Genomic DNA, 26,305 nt, shown 5'->3' with positions numbered 1-26,305 from the left:
TTAAACAACAGAATTGTTCGCAATTGTTTTCTTAAGATTGATGAAACACCTAAATTGCAGTGTTTCTTTGCATGCTATGAGTTTTCTTTTTTCAACAAATGATCAGAAATACATTACAGTAAAATACTAGTGCAAACGACTGTAGAATTAGATAAAATGCACTAACCAATTATTTGGAGCAAGCTGTCGATGCGTACTGAAAGAGTGCTCTTGAGTGTGCGTAGATTTTGTTCTTAGCTAAGAACAAATCCAAGATAAGAAAATATTAATGAATGTCATAATCTTCGAAAAAAATGCGTAAGTGGGGTTTATGAACACATTTCTTCATAAGAACGGTTGGTGAATGGGGGGCCATTGATCTTTATTACATAAACTCTTTTATTTCAACAATAAAGTTACCAACTGATGAATTAGTTTGCTTGAAATGCTTTAAATCAGATCTTAACTCAATTAACTGTAGAAGCCTTGATGGGAATTAATTAGTATGTTTTGCCATGGCTTTAGAATTGGAGGGAATTTTCTTTTGGATCATCATTTGTATTGAGGTATATGCCCCAGATGACAGTACACAACTGAGGATCTTATGTGGCATGGCTATGGCACACCATAGAATATGTTATCTTATGGTTAATATTTGGTTCATACTTGGAAAAACACATGTAACCTGCTGCTAGTCATGTGCGGCAGGTTTGTGGCAGTACACACCTCAGCATATTCAACTACGCTATTGGTTGCTTTCTTCTTCTTTTGCATTTTTTCTTGAGCTCCTATTGGTGGATTACGTGACTCCAACAATGGCACACTTCTTTTAAGTTTAAGATGCTATTATTTGTTTGATTTACTGTTTGATGGATATTTTAAATAAATAAATCAATAAAAAGGTGTTTAAATGTGGTCAAATAATGATTTTGCGTCTGTCAGCCACATTTAGGCCAGGTAAGGGCCATTCGCCCTTTCAGAACTCAACCAAACAAGAATTACACAGGTTCCCATATGGTCCAAATATTGTTTTTATCATTTGGCTTACTTTGGGTGGAATTATGGCACTGTTTTGGTTTAGTTCTGGCTAAGAATTGGACCAAATATGGGCAGGCAAACCCAATCTAGCTTGGGCCACACTTTTAAAATAGCTGGATTGCCCCTGTGAAAATTTGTCAAACAATAGTAAATCTGACCGCACCTTAAAACACCATGATTTCATCACAATATCCATTGTGTATGTGAATGAAACCTCCCAGAAGAAACCAACTGTATTAAAATTTTCACGTAGTTAAATGCTTTATTTTTTATAATGTACATTCATATTTCCAAACAGAATTTCCATCCACAATGATAAAAAATAAGGGTGATTCTATAATAGAATAGAAATTGTGGAACATTGTGGACATAACAAGAGCAAAACCCTAGTCAAGACACTAGGTTTAATTCGGGCAGACTAAGGTCTTGTCCAATGCCTCTTTTACTCTCCATTTTCTCCATTGTCTTGCAAAAACTGAGCTTTTTGAAAACGCTTTCCCAAGTGGATACATTCGAAAATGCTGTTTTTGTGTTGTAGTGTGGAACTGTGTCCTGTGAAATAGCCTGTAATGTCATATTCACTTTCACACTGTTATAAAAAGACATGTCACTTTGTGTACACTTCATATCGCAGTCCTGCAAAGATAACAGAAAATTTACTCGCAATTGCTGTCCTGTGGCAAAACATGAGAGCAGTTTCATTTTAGACCAAACATAGCCAACTGGTGACTGAATGCATCAGTGAATGGTGAGATATCTTGCTAAATAAAATGATCCTGCCAGAAGAATAGCGTGATAAATGTATATCTGTTCCATCTGTATCATCTCAGTGAGCTATTATCAGGTTTTACGCATGCGCAGTAAGAATTTAGCGTTTCAGTGTGGATGAGAAACTTTTGGAAACGCTAGTGTGGACAGAGAGCGTTTTGAAACGAAAATGTAGTTTTCAAATGCATCCGGATTAATGTGGACATGTCGTGTCGTGGCCTCGGCGTATTTCATTGACATTGGGTGAGTGACTGAATTTGGAGCAAAAGGGAATGGTAATATTTGGCAAAAGGTGTCAGCAACCTGCAATAGTACTAAACTACAAGTGTCAACAGTCTATTCCGAGATAGTCCGAGGAGGAGGAAGAGCTTGTATTTGTGATGTCATCGCAGCAGTCCTCCGCATCAGAGAAAGAGGAAGTGTAGTGGAGGCCTGAGAGTCTGTGGTAGTCCTGCTGAGGATTCTCTGGCAAATGGGACATGTCCATTGATGGCTGGCCTCTTTGTGAGCCAGAAACCCTCCACATATTAATCAACTGTGTGCAAAGGGCACAACCCATTATTGAGAATGTCGTCAGATGCAAATTGCCTAAAAAACGTTCTTCCTATATGACGTAACCTTTTATCAGGTATACATGTCTGCAAAGTAGAGGCCTTTACTCATTCAAGCACTGGATGTCATTTAAGGATTCAGTTGGAGTCAACATATGATGGCAAATAGTGAGCGTGTCTGTGTGAAAAGGGCTAAACAGAAAAAAGAGAGCGTGAGAAAGCAAATTTAGACTTAGGTCTGTCTTTCCTAGGAATGCTTTGTTCAAACCCTCGCCTGGAGGTAGTGACAATTACAAGGTGGAGTACAAGCAGGAAACTGAAAATGTAACATTGAGACAAGAAAAGGCAGAGGGACTAAGAGTCAAATTGTCGTAGCATGTGCATTGCAGACCACAAATGGATCAGAGCTTGCAGATCAGGTCTGCAACTGAATTACTGAAAGGTCACAAGGTTACAAGGTCAATAGTAAGTGTAGTGCAAAATATTGAAACATGGTCAGTAATATTTCTGTCAGATTCTTAGTGTTGGTTAAAAATATGACAAGAAATTGGAATATGACATGAGTGTTTTACTAAAAAATGCAGTACCACACCTTACTAACTTTGCTTTGAACTCACGTTATCAACAGATAGAATATCAGAAGCTAATAAAGACTCCATTTTGCCCAAGTCAAAGATCAGTGAAGCTGTATTCTCCCACCCTGTGAATCCTGGGTGTGACTCTGATCATTGTCGCTATTGTTGCTAAAGTCTCGGTGGTGTCATGATACATATCTCGAACCATTGTCCAGCCTGGGGAAAGAAACATAACACAGTCAGCAGTGTCGTCTGATGGCATCACAGATAATCTGCACCTCATAACAATTATCTTTACACTAATGTGGCCTGCGGTTTACAAGAACGCTGGGTAAAAGACTTGTATCAAAATACCTAGGTGTGCAGTCAGATGATGCTGACTATACTAAAATCAGTCATTCTACATGCTACAAATAAATTTGAATGTACAGTATGAAAAATGGATATTCATCTTCGGATTTGCTGAAAAACTACATTTAACTGTTAAATAATTAGTGTTTTTAAAGATAACATTAGATGAAAGCGAATTTGATCTAAAAGTAAAAAAGGGGGACAATGAGAATGCACAATTAAACATCCAATATCGACCGATACAATCTCTAATATCGATAACATTTTATACTCCATAACATGGAAATGTAAATCATTAGATCTTTACATAACTGTGTGATTACAGCATTAGGTGTTATATACTTTAGGTGTGTGTGTGTGTGTGTGTGTGTTAATAAGAGTGCACCTAAATAACTTTGAATGGGTCTTAACATTGATCAATTTGAGCACTCGAGCTGTGACAGGCTGACAGAGATGCACAAGCTCGGCACCCACTGAAGTGTTAATAACAAGGTCTATTAAAAATTCATTTCACAGCCATGAGGTTATTACCTCATGCCTGATGCGATGTTGCCCTGGTTGACAACATTGCTCTGAGCTCATTGTTTACGCCTCTTACCTGCATGCCTTTGTGTCTGAGATAACTGAAGGGAATCTCCTTTATAGCAGACATTTGAGGTTTGGGAGACCGCAGAATTACCTCCTGATATGTTGGATATGTTGATTGATTCGTGCAATTGCTTTAAGCAATTAAATTAAATTAATATTGGTGTATTTTATAAGAGAAAGCCCATTTCAATACACTCATATATGATTATGAAACTTTCAAATTGGGTGTTCACAAGCATCAAATCTGAGCAGAAAGCACAGCAATCTTACCAGTTACTACAATGTTTATGCTTATAGCGAAAAAAAGTTTTTCACCTCTGTGTACATTAATTTTACTCTTATTCATACCATAAATATCACATTAGTTTAAACTAAAAAAAAAAAAAAATTTTTTGGTTTTATGAACCAAGGCTGTGGTTCACATGTTATTATCATTTAAAATAAGCACACTGTACACAGTCTTGACTAACAATAACCTGATCATTTAGACTCAGCAATTCACTATTTATCTATTGTGTTAAACAAAAGAGCTGCCAGATGTTTCTGCAGCCCCAGCTATACCACACATGCTAATGTTTACAGAAACAGTGGACCAAACCAGAAAGATGTTAGACGTCATACACAAAGCATGTTTATTTCCTGAAATGACCCTTTAGAGATAATGAAAGCCAGATGCAGCAATTGCGCAAAAACAGAGGAATGAGGACTCACTTTGGGATGAAAATTACAATCCTTTACGGCAGACAAGACAGCCGCTCAGATGGGTGGTCTGCAGATCTCCGCATCCTTCTCTCCTCCTCCTCCTCCTCCTGCGCTCCTTTCTTCAGCCTGCAGACAGAAAGAGGACTTACAATGACATCAACAATGATAATGAGCTCTGTCACATAAATATTCACCTTCCCCGTGAGATTACTTGGTTTATACAAGGCAGTTGAAGCAATATTCCAGGGGCTGTGTGAGGACAAAGAGAGGATGGAGACGGAGGGTGGGGGGTTGGGGGCATGCAGGGAGGGGTGATTAAGACGAACAGAGCCTCGAGCATGAAGGTAACATTGAGTAGATGTTCCTCAGCATGCTTAAAGGAGGCCTGGAGCTCTGGGAGATAAATGTGGATCCTTGGACATTTTAAGACGCAGTTTGTAAAATAGCTCAGCCTAAAAACTATAGGCTTTTTTTCTTATATATAGTAATAGCAAATATATAATTTTAGATAGGTAGCCAGTAGAGAATAAAAGGCATTAAGAAAAACAGGAAAATAAACAAATAAAAAAACTGAAAGAGTTGTCCAGTTTATGTGATAGATTAGTGTCATTATTGTATAAAGCTAAATAAAAATGTAATTGACCATTACAACTTTAATAATTAATGAAATAAAGAATAAATTAAATATAATATGGAAAACCTTCAACTTAAAAAACGTAGAAATATTTAGGTTGAAGTACTAAAATAACAAAAACTGAAATGAAATAAATTAAAGCCAAATAGAAATGTATAATAAAACAAAAATTAAAGCTAATCATAATGTTAATAAACACTGTATATTGACAATGTCCAGTACAAAACAATTAAAACATTATTAACACAATATATTTTTAAGAATCCATTTAAAATCGTCAGCTAAAAAAAAAAAAAAAAAAAAGACTCAAGGGACGATTATAGGATTCTGGTTATGAAACAACTTAACAAGTGTGGGCATGGCTTTGTTACGCAAACCGGATCTGAAGTTTATAACTGGATCAAGCTGGAATGTAGCCATTCAAGACAATTCTGGGAACATGATCACAGAACTATATAAAAAGTATAAAGAAATAGACACTGTGGAGAAAGAACAGGCTTTATTTCTAGAAGTCAAATCAGACAGGTCTTAACATTTAAATCACTTAAGTTAAAAAGGCATTACATCAGAAGTTACCTTGGAAGTTCCTGCAACAAAATATGTAACAGACCATGTTGTCCTATACACAAGCAACTCTCCACAATTCTGACCGTTTGCTTATGAGAAAAGAAGACATTCATAAATAAATAGTGTTACATTTTTTTATGTACAAAGAATATGTTCGAAATGACATAGGCTAGCTTAACGGCATTCTATTAGCATTTCCAACACATCTGATTCGCCTCATTGCACGTTCCCTTGGAAAAGTAGTTCAGTTTCATTTGAGGTTGTGGAGCTGCACCATTAAAACATTGTGACATATAAATGATGCAGCTTTCAACAGACAGCACACCAAGCATTTGAGTAAGCAGTTACTGAACGTTTTTGCCAGTCTGAGGAAATTGTGAAACATGTGAAGACCATTTAATAGTGAATACGTCAAACATAGTAGCTTACGCAACCCTGTGTCAGTGCTGTGGCGCCGAGATGGGGATATCCGTGAAGGATTCATTTCCTTTTATTGGGACAGAGCATGGAGCTATGTCAAAACTGAGGATTTTAAAGAGCATTAAAACAAAATGTAATATTAATGGAAACACATCCTGAGCTTTTAATATTGAAATCTTATATTGTGTAATGACAGTTTCGGTCGAATTTCAGTAGCATTGAGTAAACTGCCCTAGATTCAACATGAAAAGGCAAATTCACCCATGGCATCACATCCTGTTGCTACTTAAGATGAATTATTTTAATGCCTGAATTATAACTTTCAAAGCAAAAGTGTTGGAACCGGCAAATATCTGTAACATCAAATCTTATCCCTCTTATAGTTTCCAGAGAACATGATTTAGTGGCTAGCGTGAACATGAACATTTGATTGTTGAGTATTGATGGAAATTGTTTTCCTAGATCTCGGAGGTAGGAATGTAAACAACTCGCTGTAAAATAACGCTGAAATAATGAACCCTTCAACATCATCATGTTTCAACTATTCATTAAATAAATAAAAAAACTCAGTGCCAACATGCTCAATTTCATCACATTTGTACTGTGAATTATTGTGATATAGTGTTGGGTGGCAAAGAAAGCTTCTTTGAACATGCAGATACTACGTTCAAGCCTTATTTTTCCTAGGCAGACGTCAGAAAACAGCTCTAACAAAAATGTTGAGGGAGAGTTTGAATATGTCCTGCTTGATGCATTATGTATTTACCTCTGCACTACTGAGAAAGGCTTACGTCACTGCCCTCAATCCCAATGACAACAGAAACAAGCATATCACCAGCGCACATGTATGAAGCTTCTTCATGAATGTTAAATATGTTTTATGTGTGTGTCTGACAATAGATTTATTCACCTAAAAAAAGACCCTTTCCTACACTAGGAGAGCTCTGTCAGTCACAGATAACAGATCCACAGAAATGCTCACGAAGTGCTTGCAAGACAGTAAGCGCAGTGCGTGACTGTCATCCACACGTTGGTCTTCATCACCTACAGTAGAGCAAAGAAACAAACAAAACCTATCAATGATAAGTGAATGTTTCATTCCTGTATTCAAATATATGGGTGATTCTTCAACTACGGTAGTTCTGTCTTCTAGGATGATTTAAATGTATAAAAAATGAAATATCGAACTTTTTTTGTGTGTAAAATCATCTAGGGGACAGAGAAGCTCCAGTAAAACATTTTTTTTTTAAATCACTGTAGTGTTAAAGAATAGATTATAATAACTCTAAACATTTATAGTTCATGTTAAGCGTAGCATGTTATAAATTATAACATTTACAATTCACATAGCCCTATTTTTTAAACGTTTTTAAAAGGTTACATTTAGATTAAACTATGTTTCTTATTAATTGATTTAAAAGAAAGAGTTAAAGAAAGATTTTTCAGTGTTTAACAAAACTACTAATTACATGAACATTATAACGACAATTCACTTTCCCCAAAACTACTGCAAAGTTTGGTCATGATATACATACGTAAATAAAATGAGTAGAAATGTGAAGCAAGGGCAGCAGACAAACACAATAATCTTTATTCTATATATGTTTTACACTTTGATCTGAGATCAAATCAAACCATTATTAATCCTGTTATTTGATAATTTAAATGTGTATTTTATTTTCATTTCTGAGGTTTTGTTATTTTGTAGTTTAAGTACACAATAAGTTAGTTAGTAGCTTATTAACAAGTCCAAAGCTTATTTCACATTTGTTGAATATGTCACCATAGTCATGTCGTTACAATCACAAACAATTAAAAAAAATAGATTACACATTATACCAAAGTCCACCTGAAGCATGAATTTCATTAAGATGATTTTTTTTTGTATGAACTTGCATTTTTCAGGATTTCAAGTAGTAAAAGTGCCCCTAATTGAAGAATCAGCCAAACACAAGGGTGATGTATGTAGATGTGATTAATCAGCCTGTCTGGATCATACCAGTCAGTACCATATGCTGACGAAACGTCTGGAATTAATGATGCTTGAGCTTTTCTCAGAACTAACTTCACTTTCTCAGACAAGAGGGTTCACACAGGTTCCACAGAAGAGTAGGTATAGTTCTATGCTTTAACTACAGACATATTCTATATATTCTACAAAATATATAATAAAAACAAAAAAAGTGTCAAATACTTTTATTAATTTTAAACAATATATCACTTTTAACTAATTTAATGCTTCCTTGCTGAATTCTTTAGAAAAAAATCTGATTGGCCCAAACATACATACAAGTGTGGCTTAGTGTTCAAATCGTTTTTTGACGTCACTCTTACCATTTCAGAGGGCTCTGGTCTCTGCCTCTATCTTCCTCTCACCATGCGTGTCAGTGTCTGGGGGGCTGATGGTTTGCCGCACTGCAATCTCTGGCCCACCGCCATAAATACTTAACAAGTACTGCCACGTTTCTTCAGATATCTGCCCGTAGTCTGCTCCTGCAAACCAAACCATAGATAATGAACTATATACAAAAACACACACATGCGAGTCAGACAAAGTTTTGACACAAGATGAGTCACAGACACATTAATTTTTGGACAGGCAATACCCTGTTTAAGCTGGATATGTCCGCCTTTCATTACTGCAATCTTGCTGTTGTCAATGGGGCCGGGCGGCTCTAAACCAGCAGAGAGAGAGAGAAAGAGAGAGAGGGGGGTAGGGGGGGAAATAATGACCTTTACAGTGCATAAGCAAACATTCCCTTGAAAATACAGAGGGTGGTCTTGGCAGAACTGAAATCCCGCCATTAGTTGAGTCAATGTCAGGCTGGTCGGGACACTCAAACATACAGAGTGATGTTTTGAATGTTTCAGAGCCAGTGTTTATAATTTTTAGGGAGAACTATAACATCAGGTAAAAGTTACACACATCACCTAATGTAGCATGGACGTTTGTAAGGTACACAAAGTCTTAAAGGGATAGTTCCCCCAAAATGAAAATTCTGTCATTATTTACTCACTCTCATGTCATTCAACTTGTATGCATTTCTTTCTTCTGTGGAACACAAGAAAAAGATAAAGAAGATATTTTGAAAAATGTCTCAGTGTTTTTTGTCCATATAATTAAATTGACTTTTTTTGTGTAAAGAAAAAAAGAAAGTCATACAGGTTTGTAACAGCATGACGACTAATTTGAGGTAAACTATCCCTTTAAAGTCAGCATTAACTGGGAAATGCAATGGAATTTTCTTCCCTATTACGTAAATGCAAGTAAAAGGGTACCTCGCGCAAGAAAAAAAAAAGTTTGTGACTTCATTTTGTCTATCGGGAATTGATTGGATTGTTGCCATTTGCTAATTGCTGCGATTGTTTCATGTGAGTGACAAATAGCTGGAGGGGAGGAATGGAAACTCGCCAGGCCATTGGACAACCTTATTGCCAAGTCCTTGTGCTGGTTTACATGTCAACAGAGAAGAGATGTCATTGTAAGGGGAAGGGGACGTTAATGTTTTTGATTAAAGATTATGAGGGCACATGAATTAAAAAAAAATAATGATGTGCATGGATAAATTACTTTTATTGAATACTGCAATTTTACATAAAAATGTATAAGAATAAGAATTGTCAATGTTGATTTCATAGTGACCATAGTGACTCATTTTGCGGACCAGAAGAAGGGGGGGGGGGGGGGGGGGGGTGTAATGTAACTTTACTTTTGATAGCTTTACTATAATTTATTAAAAGTAACTTTACTTTTAATAAATACAATATAACAAAGTTACAAATAAAGTGAGGTCTAACAGTAGTATTCAGGTACAGCAATGTACTCATTAAATATAAATGAACACTTTAGTGTTCACTGTATAGATTAAATATAGAAAAATCTTTGTTTCAGATGTGTTTTGTTGTTTGTTTGATGTCATAGACATCAGTAGATTTTTATAGGCTGCTGTCACTTTAAGACCTAATGAACGGATCCAATTTGATACACATCTGATTTCTTTCTCAACTGCGGGTATTTTAACAATTTAGTGTGTATGTTCGTTCAAGCGCAAAGAGATGTGAAAGAGGAATCAATTTTGTTTGCGCTTAGTCTACAATGCGCCTCTCTCTGTGTGCGCACGCTTTGGGTGTGTGCGGCTGTACGCTCAGATAGCAGCGCATGATCAAGTTTCCTTTCACCTCTTCTCTGAATGGTTTAAAATCGCTTCAATGTGTAAACTGTCAAGAAAAAAACGCATGCAAATGATAAACTTACAGTCTATGGTGATTAAACTTAGCAAATAATCCACGAATCACATGCATGCCTAAACGTGAGGCCTGGTACGTATGGATCATGGATCAACTGTGATCCGTTGCACCCCTATTAGTGACTGTTTTAATACAAATAGACTGCTTAAAATAGTTGTACAATATAAACAGACACTTAAATTCCTCCCTCAAGTCAGTGAACTAAATGCCACAGATTTACATTATTATTCATTGCTATATATTTTTTTTTAAATAATCAAATAAGCAGTATCACATGTTTGTGAGTTTGTATAAGAGTGTACCGTTGTCTTTGCCCTTGACAAAGTTCTCCCATTCTCTGAACCACTGCATGCTGATACACAGGATAACCGTAGGCGCTTCTTCAGCCTGAAACTCTTTATTTAACTATAGACAGACAGAGAAAAAAAGAAACAGAGAGGGATATAACCACTATCAACTTCAAACTCTCTCTAAACAATCTGAGTGTTTCCGTACTCTTTAGTATAACAGTTATAGCTGGATTTAATATTGATGCGCCCCATTAAAAACTTTTGAGCTTCAAACATGACATCCAAATTTTTCCCAAAGCTTCAAAACATGTCCGTTTCAAAGCTGTTGATGCACCTGATAAGATGCTGCACTCCTGATAAGATTCAAGTACAGGTCACATTCTTGATCTGTTCAGTATGCAGTCTGTTTTTCATCAGTTCTCTGGCTTTACGAGCAGCAAACGCTTCCAAGAATATTATGCTCCTTCCAAGAGGAGTTTCCACACTACGTTACCTAAAATGCTGTATATCAGAGTGGATAACCTAGATAGAAGAACTGTATTCAAATGCACTCCCTCCTATCAGTGATTCACAGTGAGTGTTGTGGTGACGGACAGCATCTCATTGTTTACTTTTAAGTGGGCTACAAAAGTTGGCAACATATTAAACCCGCAAGTGCAAACTAATTTGTCTGTACATGAAGAGCACTTATTTTCGCAAACATTAGAGAACTCTGTCTGTGTGAAGTCATTTGTTCACCTTGATGAAGGTGTCTATCTCCAGCTTCCGACGTTTGGCTAAGGTCTCGATCTCTACTTGGCAGATGGCACACACATATAAGTGATTCACGGCTGGGCCTCCCCCAAACCTGTGAAAGACATGCAGAAATGTTCAAAGTATGGCCAATGAAAAGCGCAAACACATAACTCAACAATGTTTACATTGCACTGCTGGTGTAGTTCCTTAAACATGACATCAGATGCCTCGAACCGACCGAACGCCATAAACATCTTGTGAGTTCAGGGTTGGACTGAGGTTTTGTTGATCAAAAGCTCAAAAATAATCCATGTTTCACTGAGGTGATGAATGTCCTGAGGACTTCCTAAAGGTCAAAAATGTGCATTGCTATGCATGACTCACCTGTTGTAGAGATATTCCCACACATTCTGAGGAAGGATCACGACCAGATCGTCCACATAATGGTACTTAGTAGGAGGGATTCCTGTATAAAAAATCATACCTGAATTAAGTTTTTACTGCTACAGCAAGTGAAAAAGATTCAAAAATATCTACCAATGTGCAAACCATAGGGGGGCATATACTGGGTTGAAAATGAGCTATTTTCCAAAAGTGCCAATAGAGGGTAAAATTAATAAAATAAATAAATAAAAAGGTGATTAATTATAAGATTATTTTAGCTATTCACATCACTTGTTGTAATATACTTTCTACGTGAAATGTTGTCTCTCATAAAACCATTTACACGCTAGATTCGGTGGCTTAATGCAATTAATAGTTCACATATGAGTCATCACATGAAGCTCTAGAAGAGGAAAAAAAAAAAAACCTTCAGGCGATCCTAGATACACTTTAAAAGGAAAAAGTTTCCTTTTAAAAAATATAAAAGGAAAAAGTTGTAAGAAGATGTGCGAGTTGTGACAGCCACACGAGTCTTTACATGCAGACAGAGGAGAAGTAAATACAACATTTTAAGACTGTATGTCACTTATGTCAAGCAAAAAAAAAAAAAAAAAAAAAAACTGTGAGGGTCAAATAGGGGTGTGTGATTATGTATTTCTATGTTAACCTCGTAATTGTTGTTTTAACTGCAGCCACATACCACATACTGCAGCCAGTAAATCCATTTACTCACTTTGTACTCTTCATACTTACACAGTAAGCACAGTACAGAGAAAAAAAATGTGTGGTTTCATTAGAGCAGTAAACTTTATGACAGAGTAAGGCTCAGAAGTGCCCCCTGGCACCCCCTAAACTCTTCTGAACATATGGTCTGACAAAACCTTGATGTAGGTAAATTAATATTGCAGTCATGTAATTAATTCAACCTAAATTGGTCCAGTTTGGATAGGTTTTATATATATATATATACCGGTACATGACAGTATTTGTGTGTGATTATACCTCCATGCTGACAGAGGAACGTGTGGTTGGCGATGGGTCCAGGCTCAGTGAATGTGTTGAACTTGTTGAGCCATTCTCTGGAAATGTAGAACTGAAGCAGACTGGGCTCCTTTAAATTAGCCAGTGCGACAATCTTCTGTCTCTCTCTCACAGATTCTTCACTGCTCTTCCTAAAAGAAAAATTAACAAACCATTTAATGTCCCAATAGTATTGGATTTTATTCTGACATCTATTGGCATGGAACCTAATGAACTTATAGCACACATCGTTTTAGTCATAAAAAAAAATTAAAAAAAGGACAATTCATTTACCGGTAATTATATGTAAAACAGTTGCAGAGTAACATAAGTAACGACATATATTTTCATAGTTATCGTGACGTACATATAAGTGAAACAAGATTCTCACAAAAAATGTAGGCCAGGGACTTGGTTCTATCCATCCATTCCTGATTGGATGGAGGCAGATCTAAATGTAAGCCTGTGATTGTAAGAAAAGGGGTGGGTTTATGCGGACTAAATGATTGGATAAGTCTGGCATACAGTCAGGTCCATACGGACACAGGCACAATTTTTGTTATTTTAGCCATTTGCCTAAACATATTCAAGTTACACTTATAGAATGTGCACACTCTCAGCTTTAATTTGAGGGTTTCGCATCTCCCCTTTTCAAGGGACCACAAGTAATTAGACAATTGACTCAAAAGCTGTTTCATGGACAGATGTGGGCTATTCATTCATTGTTTCTTCATTGCTTAAGCAGGTAAAAGATGGAGTCTGGAGTTGATTCTAAGTGTACGTTTAAACGACAACGATACGCTTAAAACGGGGATGTCTTTCCTTTGAGTTTTCGGCATACAGACAAGACGACACCATTGTCAAAACGATCCCGATTCACACGGATCCGCGAAAACGACTAAAAATTCTGCATTCTGCTGCCAGGCCAATAGATGGCGATGAAACACTATAGGCAGTCATTTCCTGCAAAGGATTCTCAACAAAAAAGTGTCCAATTACATTTGAGCCTTTGAAAATAGAGGGACTGTGTATAAAAACAGTTGCAATTCCTAAACGTTTTACATGATATTTTTGTTCAACCCCTTAAATTAAATCTTAAAGTCTGCACTTCAATTTCATCTGGATGGTTTTGTTAATTCTATTCTGTGGCATACAGAGCCAAAATTATGAAAATTGTGTTAGTGTCCAAATATATATAGACCTTACTGTACATCCCCAGAGAGAGGTCTGCCGTTTGACTGGAAGATTGAGTTATAATATTTTGTCAAAATAAATGTAAAAAATCAAATTAAATATGTGACCCTGGACCACAAAACCAGTCACATGGGTAAAACATTTTAAATTTAGATGTATACATCATATGAAAGCTGAATAAATAAGCTTTCCATTGATGTATGGTTTGTTAGGATAGGACAATATTTGGCCAAGATACAACTATTGAATATCTGGAATCTGAGGGTGCAAAAAAATCTCCTTTAAAGGGGTCATGACATGGGTTTTTTTATTTTATTATTATGTTCCCTTAGGTGCAAATATAGTATTACTATAGTTTTTTTTACAAAAAACTTTTAAAATGTAGTGATTTATGACCTTTTCCCACCCTGTTTCTCATCCTCTGATTCAAACAGTCTGTTTTGGGGGTGTTTCCCCTTTAAGAGTTCAGTGTTAACGCCCACTGCTATGATTGGCTAACGTCAGTGCCTATGCATCAATTATTATGCCCCCAGCCAGAACATTTGCGGATTCGGCGTATTTAAAAAGTAGTTTAAAGTTTTAAATACATTACTTATAGTTTGCGTCGTCGTTGTTGAGCCCAGAATAGTCGGCACGGACTTATCTTTGAGCAACAGTTTTCTGGCAAAGCCAGCATCATTTTAGGATTTGTTCTCAAAACAGTCATCCTTCAAATGTATAGAACAAACGCTTAAACTAACACTGCCGTGACTGAGACGTCCGCAAAAAATAAAGTGCATCCATTTTCCCCTGACGACTGGATCTTTCGCAGCGTATTCAAAGATGTTGTTTGTCCACAGCCAGGAACAGCACATCTGCGGCATCGTAATTTCCCTGTACACAGACCCACTCGCTGTCCGTCGACTGAATACTTGTGAGGCGCGCGGCGCGCGGGCGCGACGACGACACGAAATGAGCGTAGTTGCATTGCGCTTAAAGCGTAGTTGTCTTGTGCTGGAGGCGGTCATATGCAAACGCTGGTACGTCACTTCGTACCGTGACGCCACTTCTTACCATGGATCCAGAACGAGCTGTATTTAGAGCTTGATTAAATAAATTATTCGTTTATAATGGGGAGGACGTCTTAAGCTATGAAACTCGCGGGACGTTTTAATGGTACAAAGACCTCTTATATACCAAAAGATCAAGGCAAATTTGGTTTTTCATGTCATGACCCCTTTAAAGTTGTCCATTTATGTTCACGATTGTGCTGCATTCACTCACAAAAATTTATGTTTTATATATTTACGTTTACGGTATGAAATTTACAACATATCTTCATGGAACATGATCTTTACTTAATATCCTAATGATTTTTGGCATAAAAGAAAAATCAATCATTTTGACCCATACAATGTTTTGTTGGCTATTGCCACAAATATACCCATGCGACATGTGACTGGTTTTGTGATCCAGGGTCAAATATATGCAAGGAGGAATCATAAACAATAAGGTGCATTTTAAAAAAGGGTGAATTTTCATTTCAAGCCAACTTTAATAAGAAAAACACTACTGTGTGCTATTTAAACAAACATTACCAAATCAATAAAATATCACAAAAAAAGTACCTGTAGAAAAGGACATACGCTTCAGCATTCTGCACTACTGTCTCGTGCACTTCTGTTACATACTGATCATCAAACTCGTACCACTGTCCATTGATCACATTCTGACAGTATGCTATGTAGTGACCACCTGTTCAACAGGGGGGAAAAAATATATTTTTTCACTCAAATAAATTAGACAAAATAATATATTTTTTCTCATCTGGGAAAAGCGCCAGCAATGAACAAATACCAGGCCATTTATTAATACCTCAAAACTATATTTCGCAATATTACACAGAAGTAACTTACTCCCAGCAGTTCCGTGATGACATATGACAGACAGCAGGTCGTAGGTAGTAATCTGCGACGGGCTTTCCTTAGCCAAGAAGGGGTTGAGATCCAAACCCTCCAATGGAAATGACACGTGGCTATTTATCTTGAACGAGTACATGACTTCATGCCTGAAACGCTTCAGGTGAACGCACAATATCTGCAAAGGAGATCACACATAAACAAACAAACTAGGAATACAAGTTGTATTGAAAAGAGCAGATCGAAATGGAGGGTGTACTTACTTCTGGTAGACGCAGAACTTTACAATATTTCACACCATTTCTCAATCTGGAAAGCAGGTAAGAGTAAATTAGCATGTTTCTAAACATGTAAACCTAACAGCTACAGTATGGTTTTGGCTGTAAAACCATAATTACTATATAGATTAGATTACAATTTAGCCTTTTTTTAATATAAGAAATCTTACTTTTTACATCGTTCACAGCTGTACATGTTGTCTCCTGTTTGGCGGAAAGAAAGAAAACATCAACCAATGGTTTCCAAACAGTACAACATTGTGGAAAGTGAATATTAATTGTTGTACCCTTTGCCGTCACATTCATAATTCCACATTCATAAATGTCAAATATGGTGTGCTTACCTTTCAGCTCATCAGCAGCAAAGAAGGCTGCCAGGCAGTCCTCCAGCGTTACCATGGGACCCCAAAACCAACTGGGAATACAAGACACTACAAACCTGCATAAAAACACACATTTAGAGATGTGTGCATCAGATCTAACGTCACCCGAATCCGCCGTTAAAAATAAATCATCCACATTTTTAGAACAAAAACCTCGTCTTATATTCGGGTATACAGTATACGGTAATCAGAACATAATTTTTTTATTACTTGGCCCGCCGACCTGCGGATCATCCGCATTGTCCGCAGTTACATTACAATATCAGAGTTTTTTTTTTTTTTTTTTTTTTTTTTTTTCAGGGCAATTACGTACCGGTAGTTTACATTCAGCTTTTGGTGAACACACACTACCGTTTAAAAGTTTGGGGTCAGTACGATGTTTTGAAAGATTTTTTAAATATTTTTTGTTACAATGTAGAAGTCTTTACTATTTCAAATAAATGCTGCTCTTTTGAACTTATGTACTACATTAATCATAGAAATCTTTTAAAAAAAAATGTATCAAGGTTTCAACAAAAATACTGAGCAGCACAACTATTTTAAACAGCAATAACAATAAGGTCTTGAGCACCAAATCAGCATATTAGAATGATTTCTAAAGGATCATGTGACACATGACTGGAGTAATGGCATCTAAAAATTTAGCTGTCATCACAGGAATAAATTACAATAAAAATATATGAAATTAGAAAACAGTTATTTTAAATTGTAATAATATTTCACATTGACTTTTTACTGTATATTTGTTCAAATAAATGCAGCCTTGGTAAGCATAAGAGACTTTTGGACTGTAGTGCAATACATTTTTCCATTAGTTCCTTCTCAGCCTCAACCACACTCTCACTATACCTTCGTATAGAATCCATGATGTAGGAGATCCAGCCCTGGGCTAGATAGGCATCCGTGCAGACACCAGCTTTAACTGGAGCACTCTGGTGGATAGAGGAATGGAGTTTGGCCAAATCTTCTTTACCCGGAATAGGCAAAGACAGGTCCTGAAAGGTCTCCACAGTTGTCGAAATCTAAAAAAAGGCAGTTTCTTTTTTTAAACATTGTTATTTCTCCAGTCTTACACATACTGTACCATTGAAATATAACCTTCTACAGTTACATAACATTTGGTTTATGTGATATGAACACAGTATGTTTTGTGCAGCTATGAATTGCTGAATTCTTCTAAAATGACCTGAAGTGAAAGTGGAAACCACTGTAGGTTTGATCATAAACGATTTGTTAATTTTGAACAACTCTTTAAATTGACCCGGGAACAAGTTGCCTCAGAGAGTGATTTGTTCATTTTGTGTTGACATTTTGTGTAGGATGCGCAACATCCTATTGGTTCTGTACAGGACACAGAAAAGATTAGTTCACCTCGTGAGTCATTTATTCTTTTATCACATGACGTGACAGCCGTATTGGATAAAGAAATTAGTTAATAATTCCCAAACTTCCTTACAAACAAACAAGAGCGTAGTCAGTTTTTTTAGTCTTACAGTTAGTGATGCGTTTCTGGTCTCAGATTGTAGCTTTCTTATTTCTTACAATTTATAAATTTGTGAATTTCTGTTATGATGTTTCTTTTCCATAACATTGAATGTGGTAAAGAGTTGGTTAATGCTTTGAATGTTATCCGTATGATGGGTAAAATCACTTTGATAAAGCAAAGATACCTACATATAATAATTCAATTTAATGAATCAATCAATATTACTATTGATTAGCATTACCAAACATGGACGTTTTATTATTATTTTAATTTAATACTGTGAAGCTGCTTTGATACAATCTGTATTGTGAAAAGCGCTATACAAATATTCTTGACTTGACTTGACTTATAATAACAACATTCAGTTACGTGACAAAAGAGCAAACGACTCAAACCTCAACCTGCTAAAAAAAAAAAAGACTTGAGAGGTAAACTAATCATTACTTCAGCTTCTGGGCTGTCAAGGGATGAACGAATGACTTGAAACTTGAGCTGGGTCTGATGTGAGATCGGGAAGTGAGATAAACTAACTGAATGCATTGCCTGAAGACCCAGCTAAGCAATTAATTAATAACTTCCCGTTTCTCATAATTTGTTGAATTATAGTTTTTTATAGTAAGTAGATGTGTTGGAGTATTTTCCCATTAACATGTAACATTTTTATTATATTCTGCTGAAATGAACAAAATTAATTGAAAAAAAGGTTAATTCATTTTGATGAAAGAGATTCAAAGATCCAAGTCAGTAAAATGATCCGAACTATACCCAGTGGTATATTTTTAAGTGTAATGAATGTGATTTGATGCTTGGTGCCCTCTAGAGACAGAAAAACTCCTTGCATCCTTCCTCACCCGGTCACATGTCAAACACTGAACCAGACTCAGAATGGATCCGTCAAAGGTATCTGAAATAACACTGCGGAAACGGGACTGCTTCTTCTTCTTGGTGCTAAGGAGCATCTGAGCTACAAGACAAACATAATGGTTATTTAGTGTAAAGCAAAATCCAACTTTACAACAAAAAAAATGATATGCTGTATTTGTCCATATGAGAGATGCAAACCTTTCTTGAAAGTATAAGTAGGTCCAGTTCTGAGGGGGCTGGATCTTGGTGGGCTGCTGGAGAGTCTGGAGTGAAGCTCCTGCAAACTGTGAGCGGGGCTAGAAGGATGAGAGGACGGACAGTGCATGGAAGCTTCATTATCAGGTTCTGCAAGAAAAAGAGGGATCAGGAAGTGAAAAGATTTATGTTTTCACATCCAAACACTTCAGAAACTCTGTAAACATACTCTCTACTGTTTAAAAGTTTGGAGTTAGTAAAAATAAAAAAAATCATACTTTTATGCAGCATAAATTGATCAAAAGTTAAAACAAAGACTTTTGCATTATTACAAAAGAATTCCAAAAATATTATCATGGTTTCCACAAAAATATTAACCAGCACAACTGTTTATACATAGATAATAATAATAATACATGTTTGTTGAGCTTCAAATCAGCATATTAGACTAATTTCTGAAGGATCATGTGACACTGAAGACTGGAGTAATGATGCTGAAATTTTAGCTTTGTCATCACAGTAATAAATCTTAACAGTTATTTAAAATTATAATAGCATTTCACAGTATTACTGGTTTTGCTGTATTTTTTATCGAACTCTTTCAAAAATACAAAAACATAACTTGTTCCCAAACTTTTGTTAGTGTAAGGCCACATTCACACAGCAGCCAAATACGCTTGTCAGTCCTGTATTTGAGTTCTTAATACGGTAACGTTCACAACTGCATTCTATAAACAAACTCTTGTTCAGTTTTCAGGACTAACAATTGCCATCTCGGAAAACCCTTGCTGTGTGTGAACGGAACCGGACTGGACAACTAGTTATTCGTCATGTCGTACAATGTGAAAGAACCACTCTGTGAAGTACAAATGTGTGTCTACTGTGTGTTGCAGGATTTCATGTGTGGTTTCGGTAGCTTACAATGATGCAGATGTGAGCTGTGTGTGATCTGAAGGTTTTAGATCCAGTCACTGTTCTCCACAGGAACTCTTGTCGTGTCAGAAGTAATAAGACTTTTCAGTTTTATGAAAGTCGCCATATTTAATGTTATTTTGGTCACTGTCATATGGTTACTGATAAGAGAATACAGGCTTGACTCTTGTTGCACGTTCATACGGACAGTATTGGGAAAGCTACTGTAAGTTGCTGTGTGAATGTGACATTTTGAGACTCACACCTGTAAGTAAATACGGTGGGCAATCCCAAAAATTGACAGTGTAAACGTAGCCTAAGATTACAAGAACATCATACCTGTATTTCCTGATGCCGGCACAGTTGTGGTTGTAGTGGTTGCCTGTGTTTCTCTCTCTGCCTGTCCCTCTTGTGCGGCCGTATCCACATCTGCATCCTCATCCATTTCCCGTGTCCTCTCTTCTCCTCTTCTCTCCTTCAGCCTTTCTTTCTCCGAGATCCCTCCATTTCCTCTCACTCCAACGCACTCATCTTGGATGAGCAGCTCTGCTTCTCCTCCTGCCCTCTCTACATCTCCTTTCTCGCTTCCTGATCCAGAGTCACACGACAGGAACTCGTCCTCAGAGGGGCTTCGGTCTCCATCGACATGGTTAAGGTTGTCAAGGTTGTGGTCAGGGTCGACATCTGAGATCGCAATGCTGCAGTCGGTCAAAGGCTCCTTCAGCTCCTCATGAAGCTGGTCCATCAGACATCGCAAAAACTCCTGAGTGTCCTAAAAACACAGAAGCAAGAAGTATGGGGCTTATATGAGAAACACAACTACAGTCTTGAAAGGTTGCATAGTAATCTTTATATCAGCATTGTTACTGTTAAAACTAAACTATTGTTAATTGAAATAAAGATAAAATTAAATAAAAATATTAGATGGAAAAACATAAACTTATAAATATTAAACGAAAATTAGCACCTTAGCAACTTACTAAAATAAAATAAGTTGAAGTTTTCGTACTAAAATTAGTGAAACTAAAACTGAAATAAAATAAAGCTAAATAGAAATATTTATAAACTCAAAATAAATTACAAAAGCATACCACAAAAATACTAAAATAAAAAAAATTGCAATGAAAACTGAAAATATACAAATAATACTTTATAAATAATACTAAAATAACACTTCTTTATATACCTGTTGAGCGTAGCCACGAAACATGGGGTTCACCAGTTTGATTCCATGAAACAGACTAGTAGGAACAACATAGCTTGGCCTGGACAGAAAGCAAAAGAAAGTACAGAAGACGGAAAAAGAAAATCAACAGAGAACGGTACGGTTCAGATAATTAGGGCCAAGCTCAATAGATTAAAATTAGGTTAGCTAGAACTGGCCAGATCTAGTTTAGCGGTTTGGCAAGTCAGTGCTTGTTACCGTTTCTTGTGCCAGAGCTCAGAGATAAGCTTCTGAAAGCTTTTACACAACGCCGGCTTCTTATCCGTACGCACCAACCCACTGCAATCCAGGAAAAATTGAGTCAAAGGAGGACTGAAGAGAAAAATAAAAATAAACAGGAAAACCATTGTCAATTTAAAGGGCATGATGCACAGAACTGAAAAACAAATCAGTGGAATCAGTCACGCTTCCAATCTGTGCTGTCTGGATAATGCCTATTTATGGTGCACAAGTTATGAGCTCACCAGTTGGACAGGGCCTGCAGCGCAGCGTTCATGTAACAGGAGTTCCCAATGTTCTTCATCCCTGTGAGACCTGAGATACAATAAAGAGTATTAAGCATAACGAGTAATGCAAACACCAGCCTACAACTTTGCTAAATATTACTTTTGGAAATGATAGATGTCCCTTACATTTTGCAGTGTGGAATAGAATCTTAGTCATTACACATAATCAATGACAATGAGATTCAATTTAATTCAGACTATGTACTTCCATTAAGCAATATTTTCATATAAAAAAGAGAGAAATTGACTGGTTATTAGTTTATTATTGAATCCGCTCATTTAAGCTGTTGTATAAGCAGGGCAATATAGTCACATCTGTTAGTAAATACAAATGTAGAAGTTTATATAAAAGGTCATAAATAAGATTTTTTTATAATATAAATAATACGAATTAATACTTTTATTTAACAAGAATGCATTAAATTGATCAAATGACAGTAAAAAGTTGTATATTTTACCAACAAAAAGATCTTTCTATTTATCAAAAAATCCTGACAAAAGATATCAAGTTTTCAACAAATTGAGCAGCAAATCAATGTATTAGAATGATTTCTAAAGACTGGAGAAATGGCTGCTGAAAATCCAGCTCTTTTAAAATGTCTAAAAAAAAGAGAAAACAGGTATTTTGAACTGTAATAACATCTTGCTGTGTATTTAATCACATAAAAGACTCAAAAACATTCAAAAATCATACGGATCTCAAACTTTTGAATGGTAGTGCACATGTCCCCATCAATGCCTAGGTGGGTGTCCTTGCCATGTATCATTTATTAAAGGATTTGAAAAGCCATGCAATATGTACTAGCTTCCTGTCTACATGATTATACCTCTAGGTTTAAGCTCATCCTCCTCAGATTCTGAGCCTTCCTCATCCGCCACTGCGATAGGAACCGCCTTCAGTGGGTGATATATCTGGGGAAGATGATCCTTAAAAATGAGTGAATTGTGTATTTTGTATTGTACATGTGCTTTATAAATTCTAAATGAGATCTTCAGACTGATATGTGATATTTAATCACAAAAAATATGATATCACAAAACCAGTCACAAGTCGCACGGGTATATTTGTAGCAATAGCCAACAATACATTGTATGGGTCAAAAATATAGATTTTTCTTTTATGCAAAAAATCATTAGGATATTAAGTAACGATCATGTTCCATGAAGATATTTTGTAAATTTCCAACCGTAAATATACAAAACATTTATTTTTATGAGTGAATGCAACACAATTGGGAACGTAAATGGACAACTTTAAAGGCGATTTTCTCAATGTTTCGATTTTTTGCAAACTCAGATTCCAGATATTCGCATAGTTGTATCTCGGCCAAACATTGCCATATCCAAACAAACCATACATCATTGCAAAGCTTATTTATTCAGCTTTCAGATTATGTATACATCTCAATAAAAATAATTACCTATCTGACTGGTTTTGTGGTCCAGGGTCACATAGTAATAATGCAGGAACAGGAAGTACCATCTTAATCATGTTTATACAATCTTAAACAGCAGAAAGTGTAGATTTCTTAAATATTCGGATGAATTTACCTGTTCGTGTGGTTTGCAGCAGTGAGCTACTGATATAGGAGTAACAGGTTTTGGTTCCAGAAACACCTCCCTCTCACAGACATAACACCACACCCTGAATGTGGTCAAGTTTACTGTCAGATTGTGTTTTCTGGCCTGGAAAAGGGTAAAAAGAAGATGCACACATGTACAAAAGAACAAAAAAATCATATATGGATGATACCTAGATAGAAATAGAATGAATGCTTAGATAGATAGAAAGAAAGTGTGCACAAAATATTTAAATGATTAAGCAAACTGTAAGAAAGTCACCTGTGCGTGTATAGTACTGTGATCAGAATATGATTCTCCGCAGCCTACATAGGGACAGTCACACTGTGGGCAAAACAAGACAAAGAGAGTAATGATTTTCAAGAAATGTATAATTTACTTCGAAGTCGACATGAAACAGAAGTTGCAATAGTCTTTAGTTTCTTATTGTGATGTATATCTGAGTGAAACTGCCTCTCAAACAAGAGAAAATGCAGGTCACGGGCCTTTGGTGCTTGCGGCTATTTAGAAATGATGCTTTAGTTTACGTGCACGATCTAAACGAGAGACAGCAATGAACCACTACTATTTTGTGATTGCACTTCGTTTAATGTTGAGGAAATTTTTTTTGTCAAACGGAAGACCAATATTAAACCAACTTTACCATTGTTTATATCAAACCAATTTAAGATAAAATTACACCGTGAGAAAACAGCATTTTATGTTTAGATCAAGAGAAAACAACTTGCTATGCCGAGATCATGAGAAAACAATAAGGAAAACATAATAATGCATGGCCTCCGTAGTATGCCACTGCCCCAATTCAAGAAGAATCTTACCACCACTAAGACATATGTATGAACTTGGACAGAAAACTTTACGGTCTGCCATCCCATTCCCAACACAGCCTGTTTTGACAGTCTTTGTTCGGAGAGGGCGAACAACAGCCAATCACAACAGGAGGACATTGTTAATGTAATACAAACAGCCAATCAAATTAAGAGTTCCAGAGAAGGCCAGCCACCAATAGCATTTGTTAACACAAAGGTTTGGAAAACTGATTTGTGTGCAAAATCATATTTTTTTGTGCTTGAGTTTGGGATTTGGGATTTCTGCAAGTTTTCATTTTACGTGCGAGCTTTTTCACTGTGCATACACTGCTGTAATTCCCTTATGCGCTGTGTTCATGCACTTGCTCTGGTTTGTCCTTCATTTAAAACCATAATCAGAGAAGAGAAGAAATATTGTTGCAAGAGGAAGGGAAGTTATTTTGATTAAAGATTATGAGGGAACAAGCATTTAAAAAAGAATGATGTGCACTGATAAATAAGATACTGAAATATTCCATTTAAAATATGAATTGTGATTTTTGATTTCATGTTGATTGTAAAGAAATGTTATAGGCCTAATCTTAAAGATTGCATTCATAAATCTTTCTACATGCTTAAAGTCTATTGTGCTTGTATGCTTGCTAGAGAATAGGCTCCTTACCTGTAGACATGCCCAGAGGTTTGGCCCACCTACCCCACATGACTGACACGTGCCCTTGAGTAAAAATAACAATACAATTCAATACACAGCACTCATAATACATTAAAGGCTTAAATATCAGCAAAAGCAATTCTAACCTTTGATTTCTGAATAAGTTCCTCCTTAGTTACTTCACCAATAAAGTCCAAGTGAGGACAAAGATCCCCGCTGTCAGTCATCTTGATTTTGACGTCACTCTATTACAAAGCACAAAGAATTGACAACTACTGGTACAAGTCTGCACAGCATCAATACAATAAACAGCTGTGAAGTTGTGGGGTCAAAGTACACCCCAAAAAATGAATGAAATCATCTATTTAGCCTCAAATTGATTTTGACTTTCTAACTTCTGTGGTAAACAAAAACCAATGTATAAAGTCAGTCACCTTAGACACACACACATAAAAAAAACAAGATTCTGCCAAACATCTCAATTTGTTTTCTACAGACGAAAGAAAAATAAACAGGTTTGGAAAAATGTGATTGCGAGAAAATTATGACTATTAAATTGTTTGTTGAACTGTCCCTTTAAGTATAGTCTAACCTTCTAAAATAAACTTACACTCTCAATATCAGTGTAAAAGAGAAAATCTGCATTCATTGAAAAAATTATTTAAAATAATAATTACATAAGAAAACAGGAATAAAACTGATACTGATTTCTAGCACATCTGCTTAATATGAGGTGGCAATGTGAGTCGGTGCCTGAAACTCTCAGGACTGAGGAGCCCAAAACTGCTGTTTCATGCGCCTAGCACGACTGAATGATGAATTCATCGCATACACTCCGTCCATTGTTACAGTGGAGAAATGCACAATAATACATTATACAAATAATCTGTAAATCTGCTTTTCGCACGAAAAGTAGCTTTAACTTATCCGAAGAGAAACTGAAAAACAATAATAATATGAACCAGACAGAAAAAATTATCTCAAAACATACGGATACTTTCTACGGCTTCGGTAATTATCTTGTTCTTCAACACAATACAATTCCACTAAATGACATCGTCAACCTTACATCACACGATCTTGCTGAATAAACAGGCCATATTTCCACTCGGGCTGCAAGACACTTTTCATACGCTCGTCGACATGATGTTATATTGACAAATAAACAGTGACACTTCGCTTTAACCGAAGGAAAGATAAAAACAGTTATTTACCTGTCAGACATAAACAAAAATAACACTCATAGATGATCATTTTAGGCCAATCTGTGGTGTTTGTAACAGAGGTGGGTAACAGTGCACTAAACAGCATCCATACTGAATATAGCAATAGTGTGCGTCACAGCTTTGACCAGAGCCAATGAATGCTTTGCAGCTCTTTCATCTGATCAAAAACGTTTTTTTATTTACTTACATTATTAAAATGTACATACTACTTGTTTGGGCTGTTCATGTTTTTAATTGTTTTTGTTA

The 26,305-nt window shown here is 36.3% G+C and overlaps 1 protein-coding gene across 6 annotated transcripts; it reads right to left on the bottom strand.

Annotated features, from left to right (window-relative positions):
* Positions 1 to 1,250: 1,250 nt before the first annotated feature.
* Positions 1,251 to 26,163, bottom strand: usp20 (ubiquitin specific peptidase 20). 6 transcript variants are annotated; one of them, XR_013796774.1, is made up of 26 exons: positions 26,048 to 26,163; positions 24,980 to 25,078; positions 24,843 to 24,896; positions 23,634 to 23,696; positions 23,343 to 23,477; positions 22,619 to 22,703; positions 21,750 to 21,819; positions 21,484 to 21,597; positions 21,247 to 21,325; positions 20,400 to 20,832; positions 19,152 to 19,298; positions 18,941 to 19,053; positions 17,453 to 17,625; positions 16,565 to 16,659; positions 16,391 to 16,424; positions 16,206 to 16,251; positions 15,940 to 16,120; positions 15,652 to 15,778; positions 12,833 to 13,002; positions 11,831 to 11,912; positions 11,450 to 11,558; positions 10,724 to 10,826; positions 8,508 to 8,848; positions 7,084 to 7,217; positions 4,562 to 4,678; positions 1,251 to 3,127 (listed from the first exon to the last, which is right to left on the bottom strand). XR_013796774.1 is itself a non-coding variant. In XM_079605975.1 (25 exons), the coding sequence occupies exons 2-24, from the start codon at positions 25,058 to 25,060 to the stop codon at positions 8,512 to 8,514; spliced, it is 2,718 nt and encodes a 905-aa protein (XP_079462101.1). In that variant the 5' UTR covers positions 25,061 to 25,078; positions 26,048 to 26,163; the 3' UTR covers positions 5,659 to 7,217; positions 8,508 to 8,511. The 6 variants fall into 6 exon arrangements, 2 of the variants coding, with proteins under 2 accessions (XP_079462101.1, XP_079462102.1); XR_013796775.1 differs by having other exon boundaries at positions 16,565 to 16,635; XR_013796777.1 differs by lacking the exons at positions 1,251 to 3,127; positions 4,562 to 4,678 and adding an exon at positions 9,191 to 9,225 and having other exon boundaries at positions 5,668 to 7,217; positions 8,508 to 8,666; positions 8,780 to 8,848.
* Between the last annotated feature and the right edge of the window lie 142 nt (positions 26,164 to 26,305).

Source organism: Phoxinus phoxinus (genome assembly GCF_949152265.1).
Source record: "Phoxinus phoxinus genome assembly, chromosome: 3".
NCBI lineage: Eukaryota > Metazoa > Chordata > Actinopteri > Cypriniformes > Leuciscidae > Phoxinus > Phoxinus phoxinus.
The sequence above is the reverse complement of the archived record's forward strand: the minus strand, read 5'-3'. Positions and strand labels throughout refer to the sequence as shown.

What these genes read in the sequence shown, in the direction of transcription:
- usp20 (XM_079605975.1), bottom strand. Translation starts at nt 25,060, where the DNA reads ATGACTGACAGCGGGGATCTTTGTCCTCACTTGGACTTTATTGGTGAA. An exon ending in CTGCAGGCCCTGTCCAACTG is followed by an intron (nt 21,598 to 21,749) that starts GTGAGCTCATAA and finishes TTTTCTCTTCAG; the next exon opens with TCCTCCTTTGACTCAATTTT. An exon ending in GCCGGCATCAGGAAATACAG is followed by an intron (nt 19,299 to 20,399) that starts GTATGATGTTCT and finishes TTTTTCTTGCAG; the next exon opens with AACCTGATAATGAAGCTTCC.